We start from the raw sequence: 14850 nt of genomic DNA, 5'->3' as shown, positions 1-14850 counted from the left end.
TCATAATTCCACTAACCGTCTTTGGAGGAAAACGAATGATGACTTCCATCCCAAGAACACCATCCCTACTGTGAAGCATCAGGGTGGTAGCATCATACTTTTTCTGCACATGGGACAGGGCAACTGCACTGTATTAAGTAGAGGATGACCACAGCCATGTATTGTGAGATTTGGGGGAACAACCTCTTTCCCTCAGTCAGAGCATTGAAGATGAGTCGTGGCTGGGTCTTTCAACATGACAATGCAAACAGCCAGGAAAACCAAGGAGTGGCTCCGTAAGAAGCATATAAAGGTTCTGGTGTGGCCTAGCCAGTCTCCAGACCTAAAACCAATATAAAATCTTTGGAGGGAGCTGAAACTCTGTGTTTCTCAGCGACAGCCCAGAAATGTGTCAGATCTAGAAAAGATTTGTGTGGGGGAGTGGGCCAAAATCCCTCCTGCAGTGTGTACAAACCTGGGGAACAACTCCAGGAAACACTCGACCTCTGGAATTGCAAACAAAGGCTACTGTACCAAATATTAACATTGGTTTTCTCAGGTGTTCAAATACTTATTTGAAGTTTTAGCACACAAATAGTTTTTAAAAAAGCATACATTGTGACTTCTGGATTTTTCTTTTTAGATTATCTCTCTCTTAGTGGACATGCACCTACGATGAACATTTCAGACCCCTCCATGATTTCTAAGTGGGAGAACTTGCAATGTAGCAGGGTGTTCAAATACTTATTTTCTTCACTGTAAGGGGGGAATAAATGCTAATGCAGTGTAATGTCCATGGCATTCCCAGAAAAGTCAGTGGTCATCAGATAGGCATGTAATCTGGAAGTATAGGAGAGATGCATCAATAAGTATTTCAGCACTTGTCGGGTACTCATTCTTTTGGTTCTTTTAATCCACAGATGATGCTTTGTGTGTGTGTGGGGGGGGGGGGTCTGTAATAAAAAGATCACTATATGTATGTATACATGCTATTGTTGTTAGCCTGCTCATTGTTGCATGTCCTTTCGGGACACCCCTTACCTCCACTCATTGTCATTTCAAAAGTTTGTTTTTTCCCCACTTTGTTGGAAATTATTGGCCGGCGTTTATACGACGCTGACACAAGCTGTGAGAAACGTTACATTGTGTTCAAGCCTCTCTGTTTAAATGCCGAACAACACATTGTTCACAGAGGGCGATGGCTGAAACAATGAGCTCCTGTTTAAAGTTCTGATTCTCATAGATGTGTGACTGTGTTATGAAAGCACAGGAGCAGGACTTTTTTTCAAGAGACATGGGCCCTATTAGGTAAAGCTATTACTTTTATAATCTCATTTATGAGCACAAAGGGTGACCCTTATAGAATGTAGTGGTGTCTTCCCTTGAACTGCTTCAGGAAATCCCATTGAAAGAATTATCTTTCAATTCAATCAAAACTTGCAGACAAGGAGACTGTTTAAATACAATCTGATGGCTGCTGAGAAGTATCTGCCTATTTCTCCTTTGGCGAGGTCATAAATACACACATAAGAACAGCCAGTTATCTGCCTCGTGCAACCTCACCGACCACAGACATCTTCGTCTCACAGAAAAGTGATAATATATCGGCGAGAGGAATAAGATCTACAGTGAAGAAAACAAGTATTTGAACACCCTACTATATTGCAAGTTCTCCCACTTGGAAATCATGGAGGGTTCTGAAATTTTCATCGTAGGTGCATATCCACTGTGTGAGAGAGATAATCTAAAAAGAAAAATCCAGAAATCACAATGTATGATTTTTTTAACAATTTATTTGTGTGATACAGCTGCAAATAAGTATTTGAACACCTGAGAAAAACAGTGTTAACATTTGGTATAGTAGCCTTTGTTTGCAACTACAGAGGTCAAATGTTTCCTGTAGTTGTTCACCAGGTTTGCACACACTGCAGGAGGGATTTTGGCCCACTCCTCCACACAGATCTTCTCTAGATCAGACACATTTCTGGACTGCCGCTGAGAAACACAGATTTTCAGCTCCCTCCAAAGATTTTCTATTGGGTTTAGGTCATAAGACTGGCTCGGCCATGCCAGAACCTTGATATGCTTCTTACGGAGCCACTCCTTTGTTTTCCTGGCTGTGTCCTTCGGGTCATTGTCATGTTGAAAGACCCAGCCACGACCCATCTTCAATGCTCTGAGGGAAAGAGGTTGTTCCCCAAAATCTCACAACGCATGGCCGGGGTCATCCTCTCCTTAATACAGTGCAGTTGTCCTGTCCCATGTGCAGAAAAACACCCCCAAAGCATGATGCTACCACCCCCTGGCTTGACAGTAGGGATGATGTTCTTGGGATGGAACTCATCATTCGTCATTGGAATTAGGGCCAAAAAGTTTCATTTTGGTCTCATCTGACCGCAAAACTTTCTCCCATGACTCCTCTGTATCATCCAAATAGTCATTGGCAAACTCAAGAATGGCCTTGACATGGGCTGATTCCTCACCTTTCTAAGGATCATTGAGACCCCACGAGGTGATATCTTGCAGGGGGCTCCACTCCGATTGAGATTGACCGTTATGTTTAGCTTCTTCCATTTTCTAATGATTGCTCCAACAAGCTGCTTGGCAATTTCTCTGTAGCCCTTTCCTGGCGTGTGGAGTTGTACAATTTTGTCTCTGGTGTCTTTGGACAGCTCTTTGGTCTTGGAGATGTTACAAAATTGAGTCTTACTGATTGTATGGGGTGGACAGGTGTCTTTCTGCAGCTAACAACCTCACACAGATGCATCTGATTCAGGATAATACATGGAGTGGAGGTGGACTTTTAAAGGTGGACTAACAGTTCTTTGAGGGTCAGAAATCTAGATGATAGACAGGTGTTCAAATACTTATTTGCAGATGTATCACACATATCGTTAAAAAAATCATACATTGTGATTTTCCGATTTTACTTTTTAGATTATCTCTCTCACAGTGGACATGCACCTACGAAGAAAATTTCTGACCCCTCCATGATTCTAAGTGGGAGAACTTGCATCTAACAAGGGGTTCAAATACCTATTTTCTTCACTGTATTCTCTTGTCCTCACACTAAAATAAGAGATTATATGAAGTTGTAATTAACGTCGAATGTGTTATAATGTGCAGACATTTTTCTAACAACCCCCAATAACCATTTTCTGTTGTTTTTTTTTTTTTGGTATAGAAAAAAAAGTTTTAATAACTAAAACCAAAAGCATGCAAAGAAATAAACAGTTTTTTAAAAGTTTATAAAGTGTTATTTCTTTCTATACCTACTGTTGTATTAATGAGTTGGATTTGTGCCAGGCATGGCCTAGTCAGTGATGTTGGAACTTTGGCTGGTTATTTCATTATGAGCCTCTGGGTGTGAGTTTGGTTTTACACCAGCTCCTTGTGAGTTTGCTCATTTTGCATTTGAGTCTTTGGCTGTCAGTAAATGCCTGAAAGTGTATTGCCAGAGGACATTGCAAGGAGATTACATTACTTTAATTGCTTGGTTTTTGTTTCACTTCGGTCATGTAGTGACATGCAGTATATGAAGCTCGCTTATAGATCTAATTAACAACCAATGGCTTCGAAATGGAAAAACTCAACTTGTTCGTTAAGGTATCGCTGTATTTCCATGCGTACACAACTACTAAATAATAGAAAGGTGAAAGCAATCTTTTAAAGATACAAAAAATGTATAACAGATGTGGAAAAACTTGTGTATGACATGTAAGCTATTATTTCATGCTTTCCTTTTGAAAGCCTGTAATAACCATCATTGAAATTGTATGATTTAAAAAAATAAATTAATTATTTTCCTCAGGTGTCGAGAAGGATACACAGGAAGCAGGTGCCAGTTCCGTGATCCGTGCATCACCGGACCCTGCATGAACGGTGCCACGTGCAGTGTGGTGACCAAGGCCTACACGGTGAACTTCAGCTGTGCCTGCAAGCCGGGTTTCGCTGACCGCCAGTGCCAGACCCCTGTCGGGAACGCCTGCGTCGGCGCACCGTGCCGCAATGGGGGTACATGTCAGCTGGAGGGTCTGCAAGCGTACAAGTGCCGCTGCCCTCCCGGATGGTCAGGTAATGGGAAATGTACTTCAGTGCTGCTGTTCTGGTTAGGGACGGCATTCGTATTGATTAAAGGCATTACTTTTCTGAAGTGGAAAATGTATCAATGCAATGATAGTGAAGAAAATAATCCTGATTATCGATATTGTCAAGATTTTACTAAAAGAAATGTGTCAGGGTGTGCTGATGGAACTGCCACAAATCAAAACAAAAGTGGTTTTGAAGATGAAAGGATTCTGCCTGACGGTAGTGAATTGTGTTGAATTGAAAAAGTCAAAAAATACAAAAATTTGGGAAAAAAATTGGGCTGTGACGGTGGAAGAGTGGCACACCTGATGAGCAGTGGCCTCACAATTCGGAGGACCAGGTTTCAAATCTTGGCTACGCATTTATGGATTTTGCACGTTCTCCCCATGCCTGTGTGGGTTTTCTCCGGGCATCCGGTTTCCTCCCAGTTCCCAAAAACATCCATTAATTTGACACTCTAAAATGCTTCTTAGGTGTGATTGTGAGTGGGACTGTTGTCCATCTCTATGTGCCCTGAGATTGGCCGGCAACAAGTTCAGGGTGTACCCTGCCTTCTGTCCAATGACAACTGGGTTAGGCTCCAGCACTCCACGCGACCCTTGTGAGGATAAGCCGCTCAGAAAATGTATGGATGGCTAGGGCTGTGGTGTTAATCAAGTCTGTCAGTACTTGTAAAAGTACAAGTAATCAGAGTAATTAAGTATTTGGGTAAACTATGTTATATAACAAAAAATAAGACATTTCATATCATAATAAATGAACAGTTGGTTTCCCTTTTTAGATAAAAATCAAAAAAACATTTGAGACTATTGAAGAATCATAGATGTTTGAAATATACAGTTATACTGTATGAGGAAAATATGGATGTAGAAAAACTTTGTGAAAATTATACAAGTATATAATATAATTATTAAATGAAAATTACAAGATGTTGGAAAATAAAAAAAATGTGCAAAATCCAAAAACATGAGGGAGAAAATAACTATTTAATGAAAAATTAAAACAAACATTATTTGGGAAGAAAATGTGCAAATGTCAGGGATTAAAAAAAATGGAAGAAAATAGAAAACATAAATTTGATCACAGTGTATCAGTAAACTGCTTAATCATTGAAGAGATGACATGACCGGTGCTTATTTTTTTTGAAGGATTCCAATACTATCCATCCATCCAATTTCTGAGCCTCTTATCCTCACAAGTGTCATGGGAGTGGTGAAGCCAATCCCAGCTATCATAGGGCAGGAGGCAGCGTACATCCCGAACTGGTTGCCAGCCAATCACAGGGATTCCAATATTATATGAGAAAATAGGCTAAATATTATTATCTATATTCCTAGGCAACCAGTGCCAACACCCCGACCCCTGTGCCTCAAACCCATGCGCCAACGATGGCCGGTGCTCTGCCATCGAGTCGCACTACATGTGCGCTTGCACGCCATTCTTCTTGGGAAAAACCTGCAAGCAGGATGTCAATGAGTGCGACGCCAGTCCGCCTCCATGCAAGAATGGTGGCTCTTGTGTCAACGTGGTCGGCGGCTACCGCTGCCAATGCCCGATCGAGTACTCCGGTGAGCACTGCGAGAGCCGCTACCTGCCGTGCAGCCCGTCGCCGTGCCAAAATGGAGGCACTTGCGTCCAGAAGGGAGACACCAGTTATGAATGCACTTGTGTGCCAGGTGAGAACATCACTTTTTGTATACACACTTCAACTTGGTTTTATTAGTTTGATAATTGGTTTTAATAATTTATTATTTATTATTTTCCCTGGATGGAAAGTTTGGGGGAAAAGAAACAAACATACCAGTTTCACTGATCATCATGAAATTGGGTAAATATTTCTATCACAGAGCCAAATTGTTAGTATTTAAATTTGATTTGAATATTGTGATGTGCTTATAACAAAATAAAGTGGTTTTACATATATATTTTGTTACCAAAAATATATGTTACTAGCACAAATGTTTAACACCTTGTGCCTAGATTTATTGCACTATTTGACCTTTGGAAGGCAAACCATAGAGCTAAGAAAGAAAACGTTTCTGTAGAAAACATAACATTTAGAGCTATATGCTGCATGATCCATATTTAAAAACTAAGATGACTCACGTCTCACAGATGACAGTTTACAATCGTGTGTGTGAAAGCAACGATAATGTCTACAGCCTAGATGTGCTAATATTTTACACTGAGGTTCAGGAGCAAAAATCACATTCACCATGTAAAAAAAAAAAATGTACAAATATGTATGTTAAATGGTGAAGGAAAATACCAGGCAATAATAACTGGGTTCCTTACCATGCCGGAGAATCACCCACTTTTAGCAAATGTAAGTATCCTGGTGGGGAAAAAAATTGGACTGTCAAAAGCGCCCCCTGAAATGTTCCCCTGGACACCAGTTTTACTGATTGACATGTCTATCATAACAAGATCATATCATATAAAGTCTCAACCACCCATGCCTCAAATTGAACAGGAGGCCAACCATTTGTGCGTTAAGCAGCCATTTTGTGGAAATTTGGAGGCTCATATTTTGTCAAAGCCTACGAGAGAATCATACAATATTTTAAGGAAAAAAATGCAAAATTCAAATTGAAAAAATACACAAAAGCACAAAATATTTTTAGAAACTAAATAAAATATTTCCTTAAATATACACAAATATTAGAATATAACAGGAAATAGAAGCATTACAAAATAATACAGTACAAACTATTAGAAGACAATTTAAAGAGATTTATTGAGAAATACACTAATATTAGAAAAAACAGAGAATCTGAAAATTTGAAAGGATAATACAAAATATTTGAAAACTTAAAAAAATATTTGGAAAACAAAAAAGTATTAGAAAATATATAATTATTTGCCAAACCTGTACAAATCCATCCATTTTCTAAGCCGCTTATCCTCACAAGGGTCGCGTGAGTGCTGGAGACAATCCCAGCTATCTTCAGGCAGCCAGGAGGCTTTTGTGACTGACTGGCGACCAGTTCAAGCTGTAGTACGGCTTTCGCCCAAAGTTAGCTGGGATTGTCTCCACCAATCCCGTGACCCTTATGAGGCTGAGCAGCTCAGAAAATGGATGGATGGATGAAAACTATTACCAAGTAAAACAATATATTCCATGAAGGATACACAAATGTGATATATAGTATTAAACCAAAACTACACAGATATTAGAAAAAATTGAAAGTAAAAAAGCTTTGAGAATACAAAGTATCAGTGTTGGAAAAATTGTGAAAGCAATAAAAAAAATTGCTTTGCTGAACAAATAAAAATATGGAGCTTATTTAGCATTTTTAGCAGGAAACAGGTTTCACCAGAAATAGGAAGTAGCTGGCTGGAGAAGACCAGACAGAGACAGCTCAATGGAGGGCACCTGGAGGACAACTTCGAGATGACTTCTGCCATACTTACTAATTCTAAAATGCTTATGAATGCTATTTCCATTACTTGTCTGACCCATGACACAATATTCGATTAAAACAATGATTCTCCCTTCCCCTTTTTGGGCATAGTATAATTGTGAATGCAAATAAAATTAAGGGGAGAACTGCTCCAGAGCGTGGTGGAGAATTGTGGGGTGTAGTTTTCTTCTGTTCTCCTTGCATGCAAGCAAACTGGTAATGAGTGTCTCCTTATTTTAAAAGGTTTTAACTAAATGTCATCTTAATTGTACCTGACAATCAGAAAAAATTTAAAGATACTGTAGTTGCTGAAAAAAACTCAAATGTTATAAAATAGACAAACAGTAGTCAGTAATACAAAATATTAGAAAAGGACAAAATATATATAAATACAATAATATTAAAAAAATACAAATATCTTTCACAACCCCCTGACACACAATTAGAAAGGGAAAAAAATGAATATTTTAGCCATTAATTAATACTACATGACAAATACAAAATAAAAGTCAATAGACGTATTTGAAAATACTATTAGCAAATGGGATGCATTTACTTCTCTGACTACTGTGAGTGTGTTTAAAAGTCTTATTGTTGAAATAGCGCCTTGGCAGTGATGTCATTTGCCACTGTCGGCTTGGATGTGTGTGTTTTGCTGTGTGTGAACAGGAAGGCATCTGGGCTTATCGTAAGGGAAATGGTCAAAGGGACAACATCCTATGCACATACCACAGCACAGTGAGGCCGTGGCGTTCAATGCCCCCTCGCCATCTTGCCGCCTCCCCAGATAGAGTTTTGCTGCAATTAGGTTTGTTTTTTTTTAGATCTCAGAAATCAGTGCCACAAATCTCATCCTTGTTGATAATGGAAATGTTTGTTGTTAAAACAACTTTATTTGAGCAGGTAAAACAAATGAGATATTTAGGTTTGGGTTGCTGTCATGTTTCCCTTTTTTGGGGGGGCTTGATGCCAAGGTAATAATTGGCTCTCCTTTGATTCACTTGACATTGCATAAAATTCATTGGGTCATTTCATAGTGTTGATTGTTGAATCATTTGATTACCTTTAAAACGACTTAAATCAAGTCACTGATGGTGTAGTGGCACACACGCCTGCCTTTGGTGCGGGCAGCGTGGGAATCAATTCCCGCTCAGTGATGGTGTCGATACCTGCCCTATGACTGACTGGCGACCAGTTCAGGGTGCAATCCGCCTTTCGCCCGAAGCTAGCTGGGATAGGCTCCAGCTTTCTCACAGCCATTGAGAGGATAAGTGGTTTGGATAATGACATGACATGATTTACATCAATATACTTTTGTCCAGAAGGTGTATTTGTTGAGCAGACATCACCAGTTGTATCATAGGAAAATACATTGATACGGCAATATGATGAATGAATTGTTACAGCCCTAGTGATTTGGGAAATAGAGTTTTTTTGAAAGAATAAATTCATTGAAAAGTACAGTGTTTCCTGTGGGTGTAAGGAACATAACCCCCCTGAATAATGAAAATTTGCGAATAATTGATGCAGTATTAAAATACCCATGAATGATATGGACTTACAATATTTTTGCGACCATAAGGCGCACTTAAAGTCTTAAATTTTCTCCAAAATGGAAGCGCCCCTTAAGTGCACAACGAGTTCCAAAATCTGTATAATGTTGTTGTGTGACTAATCCAGTGACGTACACTGGAACACACTGTTTACATTGTGGAGGCAAAGCATGCTGGTAGTGTATTTGCTACATACATTTCAGTTGTATTTAACTTTAAATTTAAAACAGTTGAATTTACTCTTAAAGAACCATTTGTTTGAAAAGATTTATCTAGGTATTGTTTTCAATTTTACACACAGTGTAAATGTTCAAAATGTGAGCCCCAAATTATAGGAGCATGTTTTTGATTAGTATCAGATCGAGTGATGAGATGATGGTGTTATGCATAATCTGGTTAGCGGCTATGCCCCACAGGTAGGATGTGACCTATAGTTGAAAGAAAAATTCTGGAAGGAACTAGATGAAGTAGTTCTGAGCATCCCAGACAGCGAGAGAGTTGTGATTGGTGCAGATTGTAATGCACATATTGGTAAAGGAAACAACGGCGATGAAGAAGTGATGGGTAAGTACGGCATCCAGGAAAGGAACTTTGAGGGACAGATGGTGGTGGACATTGCAAAAAGGATGGAGATGGCTGTAGTGAACACTTATTTCCAGAAAAAGGAGGAACATATAGTGACCTATAAGAGCGGAGGTAGAAGCACGCAGGTGGATTATATTTTGTGCAGACGATGTAATCTGAAGGAAATTACTGACTGTAAAGTAGTGGTAGGGGAGAGTGTAGCTCAACAGCATAGAATGGTGGTGTGTAGGATGACTCTGGTGGTGGGTAGGAAAATGAAGAAGACAAAGGTAGAGCAGAGAACCATGTGGTGGAAGCTGAGAAAGGAAGAATGTTGTACGGCCTTTCGGAAAGAGGTGAGACAGGTTCTCGATGGATAGCAGAAGCTCCCGGAGTCATACAAGGAAAGAGATGAGCAAAGAAGAAGTGGGACACTGAGAGGACTGAGGAGAGGCGAAAGGAGTACATCGAGATGCGACGTAGGGCAAAGATATAGGTGGCAAAGGCTAAACAAGAGCCATATGTAGACATGTACACCAGGTTGGACATGAAAGGAGGAGAAAAGGAGCTCGAAATGTTGGCCAGACAGAGGGATAGAGATGGGAAGGATGTGCAGCAGGTAAGGGTGATTAAGGCTAGAGATGCAAATGTGTTGACTGGTGCCAGTAGTGTGCTAAATAGATGGAAAGAATACTTTGAGAAGTTGATGAATAAAGTAAACGAGAGAGAAGGAAGAGTTGAAGAGGCAAGTGTGAAGGACCAGGAAGTGCCAATGATTAGTAAGGGGGAAGTCAGAAAGGCACTAGCAAGGATGAAAAATGGAAAGGCAGTTGGTCCTGATGGCATACCAGTGGAGCTATGGAAACAATTTGGAGAGATGACTGTGGAGTTATTGACCAACTTATTCAACAGAATACTAGCGGACGAAAAGATGCCTGAAGAATGGAGGAAAAGTGTTCTAGTTCCAATTTTTAAGAACAAAGGGGATGTTCAGAGCTGTGGGAATTATAGAGGAATAAAGTTGATGAGCCACACAATGAAGTTATGGGAAAGAGTAGTGGAGGCTAGACTCATGACAGAAGTAAGTATTTGCGAGCAACAATATGGTTTCATGCCTAGAAAGAGTACCACAGATGCATTATTTGCCTTGAGGATGCTAGTGGAAAAGTACAGAGAAAGTCAGTAGGAGCTACATTATGTCTTTGTGGATCTAGAGAAAGCCTATGAGATTATCATAAGAGGAACTGTGGTGCTGCATGCGTAAGTCTGGTGTGGCAGAGAAGTATTTTAAAATAGTACAGGACATGTATGATGGCAGCAGACCAATGGTGAGGTGTGCTGTAGGTGTGACAGAAGAATTTAAGGTGGAGGTGAGACTGCATCAGGGATCAGCTCTGAGCCCCTTCCTGTTTGCAGTGGTAATGGATAGGCTGACAGACGAGGTTAGACTGGAATCCCCTTGGAACATGATGTTTGCAGAAGATATTGTGATATGCAGTGAAAGCAGGCAGCATGCAGAGGAACAATTAGAAAGATGGAGACATGCACTGGAAAGGAGAGGAATGAAGATTAGCTGAAGTAAAACAGAATATATGTGCGTGAATGAGAAAGGTGGAGGGGGAAGAGTAAGGCTACAAGGAGAAGAGATAGCGACGGTGGAGGACTTCAAATATTTAGGGTCAACAATCCAGAGCAATGGTGAGTGTGGTAAGGAAGTGAAGAAACGGGTTCGAGCAGGTTGGAACAGCTGGGGGAAGGTGTCTGGTGTGCTATGTGACAGAAGAGTCTCTGCTCGGATGAAGGGCAAAGTTTACAAAACAGTCGTGAGGCTGGCCATGATGTCCGGATTAGAGACGGTGGCACTGAAGAAACAACAGGAAGCAGAACTGGAGGTAGCAGAAATGAAGATGTTGAGGTTCTCGCTCTGAGTGAGCAGGTTGGATAGGATTAGAAATGAGCTCATTAGAGAGACAGCCAAAGTTGGATGTTTTGGAGACAAGATTCGAGAGAGCAGACTTCCATGGTTTGGACATGTTCAGACGCGAGAGAATGAGTATATTGGTGGAAGGGTGCTGAGGATGGAGCTGCCAGGCAAGACCGCGAGAGGAAGACCAAAGTGAAGGTTTATGGATGTAGTGAGGGAAGACATGAGGGCAGTTGGGGATGGAGAGTAAGATGCAGAAGATAGGCTAAGATGAAAAAAGAAGACACGCTGTGGCGACCCCTAACGGGACAAGCCGAAAGGAAAAAAAGGAAGACTTGTGTATCATGGAGTCTTGACCCAGTAACCGTTTTAACCATAGATTCTCAACAATTACCACTAAAACTGTTCCGTTTTTGTTTCCCTCCATGGAACTTCACTAGCTGTTGAGTGGTTGTTGATCCGCGGCAAAGTTGCCACAGACCTCAGCTGCACAGATAGGAGGAAAAAGACAGCCACATTTAACTGCAGTTTCATTACTGTGAAAGCCATACCAGGAGATTGGAAGAATAACTGAAAACTGTCTGAGGGGCCCACTCTGTGTGTTAATATTAACATTGGGAAACCTTTGACTGTTGGCAGGCTTCTCGGGGAAAGACTGCAACCACAACATTGACGATTGCCCGGGTCACGAGTGCCAGAACGGCGGCACCTGTGTCGACGGAGTCAACACCTACAATTGCCAGTGTCAGCCCGAATTCACAGGTTAGTCTCTCTGGAGCTTCGAGAGAAAGGCTGGGTAAACGTTCACGGTCAAGGGACATTATTAATGAATCTATTAATTTTTAAACTGGCAGGTCAGTTGTAAAGAAGATTAGGCAAAAATAAAAATGAAACAAAAATTGAAATGAATGCTATTTTTTGTTTTAAAAGTATTGTATAATATAATAAATGTCTGTTATAGTTTATTTTACCAATATTTTTTTAATTTTACATTAAAGCAATTAACAGATTTTGTTTTTGGTGGTATATTTAGGCCAACCAATTTTTACAAAAAAAATCTAAATTAATGCAACAAATTAAAGATATTATTTTTAAATAGAATAAGTCAGAATCATTTTTAATTGTATTATTTCAAATAAATTTTATGATCATTTATTCAAATAGAGAGAGACTTCTTAAGTGGAAGCATCAAACATTTTTATTTACAATTCAAAAAACAGAACCATGCATTCACCACTCCCACTCCTGCTGTAGTGCTTTCACTGAGACACTGCATGAAGCACTTGTACCCTTGCAGGTCAACTGTGCACGGAAGACGTGGATGAGTGTCAGCTGATGCCCAAAGCTTGCCAAAACGGTGGCACGTGCCACAACACCTACGGCAGCTTCCAGTGCGTGTGTGTCAACGGCTGGACAGGAGATGACTGCAGCGAGAACATTGACGACTGCGCCAGCGCCGCCTGCCACCACGGCTCCACCTGCCACGACCGTGTGGCCTCCTTCTTCTGCCAGTGCCCCCATGGCCGCACAGGTTTGTCACACATACCTCCCCCAAGGAGGCAGGGGACTTGGGTGTTGAACAACTTCTGTGAAGCTTTATGGTGGAGTGTATGTACCAAAGAAGAATCCATGAGTATCGGGGTTTTTCCTGGCTCGAATTAAGGTAGAAATGCGACCAATCTCATAATTAACACACCCGTAAGGTCTGGTGATGTTAGTGTCAGCTGTTGGCTTTTTTTTTTTTTGGGTGGAAAACCAATGTGCTTGTTTCGAAAAGAAGCAATATTTTCCTATTCTGAAAATCCACAAACATCTGACACATTTGCAGTAGGAAAGAAATTCAGTCATTCGACTACTCTTGATCTTTGTCTCCTCCAGTGGTTTTTGGAGGACCTTCCAATTGGTCTTAATACAGTGCTACCCTCTCAGTGCTGTGTAGTAGTGTAATTCCAGTTAAAAAATGGCACCCAACGTAATGCAGCATTGGTCATATAATAAGAGTTTCATGATGTCAGGGATTTTAGAGGAGGAGAGAGAAGAAATTCACTAAGCTTCCTCTAATTTTTTATATGTACTAAAAATCTTGATTTTTAATAGTTTTTACACCCATTATGCAATCGCTGAATCCATCCATCCATATACTTCTACCTGTCCAAGGTTAAGTCATGGGAGCAACAGCTAAAGCAGGGAAACACGGTCTTCCCTCTCCCCAGCCACTTTGTTCAGCTCTTCTGGGGGATTCCTGAGGTGATCACAGCGCAACAGGGAGTCAGTTTCTCCAGTCTGTCCCCAAGTCTCCTCCAGGTGCCATGAGCCTGGAACACCTCACCAGTGAGGGCAATCACTAAAACAGCAAATCAATGGTAGACTCGGACTATTGCGCAGTACTGTAAATATGAACTTCTCTACATTAAACGGTTAGCAAGATTCGGATGGAGCTCTGTCTTCAATACCTGCCCCCTTGGATTTCTGCCCATAGAACCCCCAGCTCACAAAACATGGTCACTTCAGAATGCACCTTGGCTGGTAGCATGGACGCAATATTATGGTGCCCTGCACATGAAGAGAGACGCAATATTATCGTGCCCTGCACATGAAGAGAGAGTATCGCCAAACACGAAATGTTGGTGGATTTATGTTACATTTTAAGGAATGTACAGTCAAGGAGAATTATAAGAAAGGTGATCAACTCAAAGTTTTCAAAGTGACTAATTTATGTGATACTAACAGGAGGAAGAAAAAAAAACTCCATGCAAATCAAAGTGTGAAGATGCACCTTGCCTCACAATCTTTTTACCTCCCAGCCTAGAAAAAAAGAATTGCTGTCGAATGTGCTGTCATCTGTATCTGAATTTGCCTTATGTGTTTTTTTAGGATATATATATATATATATATAAACTTGTTTTCAGTCAAGTGGTATTTTGGGGAAATATCTGAATTACCACATTAGTATTTCATTTTTTGTCTATTTGGCTACTCCGATTATAAAAAATTGTCACGTCCCATCGGAACGAGAGTAGGACCCAAATGCAGGACTCGTAAGATGCCAGGGAGTTCAAGGAGAAACGTTTATTATATGCAGAGGTAGGGGATCGAGCAGGCAGTCCGGTGCAGCAGCGGTAGTTGGGACGTCGGGCGAAGAGAGCAGGTGAGCGAACAGGCAGGAGTCGGTACACAGGAGAACAATCAAAGCAGGCAGAAGTAACGAAGGAGTCAGGCTTACAAGGTTGGTCGGAGAACAGGCGAAGGTCGGTACACACAGTTTCGATCAGGGATACCGGAGCACACGAACGGGACATGAAGAGCAACGAACTGGCGGGGACCAATCGTCATCGGG

General features: G+C 40.9%; 1 protein-coding gene and 1 long non-coding RNA gene across 4 annotated transcripts in view; one reads left to right on the top strand and one right to left on the bottom strand.

Annotated features, from left to right (window-relative positions):
- The window catches only part of LOC133498894 (neurogenic locus notch homolog protein 1-like), an 84457-nt gene that overhangs the window by 30205 nt on the left and 39402 nt on the right, over window positions 1-14850 (top strand). For 2 of the 3 annotated variants that reach the window (XM_061816148.1, XM_061816147.1), the window contains exons 4-7: window positions 3791-4053; window positions 5406-5744; window positions 12153-12275; window positions 12811-13044. In XM_061816148.1, the coding sequence (XP_061672132.1) occupies window positions 3791-4053; window positions 5406-5744; window positions 12153-12275; window positions 12811-13044 (959 nt within the window). Of the gene's footprint in view, window positions 1-3790; window positions 4054-5405; window positions 5745-8213; window positions 8281-12152; window positions 12276-12810; window positions 13045-14850 lie in introns of those variants that run through there. The other variant, XM_061816149.1, reaches the window with a different exon arrangement.
- LOC133498895 (uncharacterized) lies at window positions 13068-14826 on the bottom strand. The gene is made up of 3 exons (XR_009794494.1): window positions 14737-14826; window positions 13967-14066; window positions 13068-13857 (listed from the first exon to the last, which is right to left on the bottom strand). It is a non-coding gene; the product is annotated as an uncharacterized LOC133498895 (long non-coding RNA).

Source organism: Syngnathoides biaculeatus, chromosome 4 (assembly GCF_019802595.1).
Source record: "Syngnathoides biaculeatus isolate LvHL_M chromosome 4, ASM1980259v1, whole genome shotgun sequence".
Classification (NCBI taxonomy): Eukaryota; Metazoa; Chordata; class Actinopteri; order Syngnathiformes; family Syngnathidae; genus Syngnathoides; species Syngnathoides biaculeatus.
Note: the sequence above shows the minus strand (reverse complement) of the source record. Positions and strands in the feature narration are given on the sequence as shown.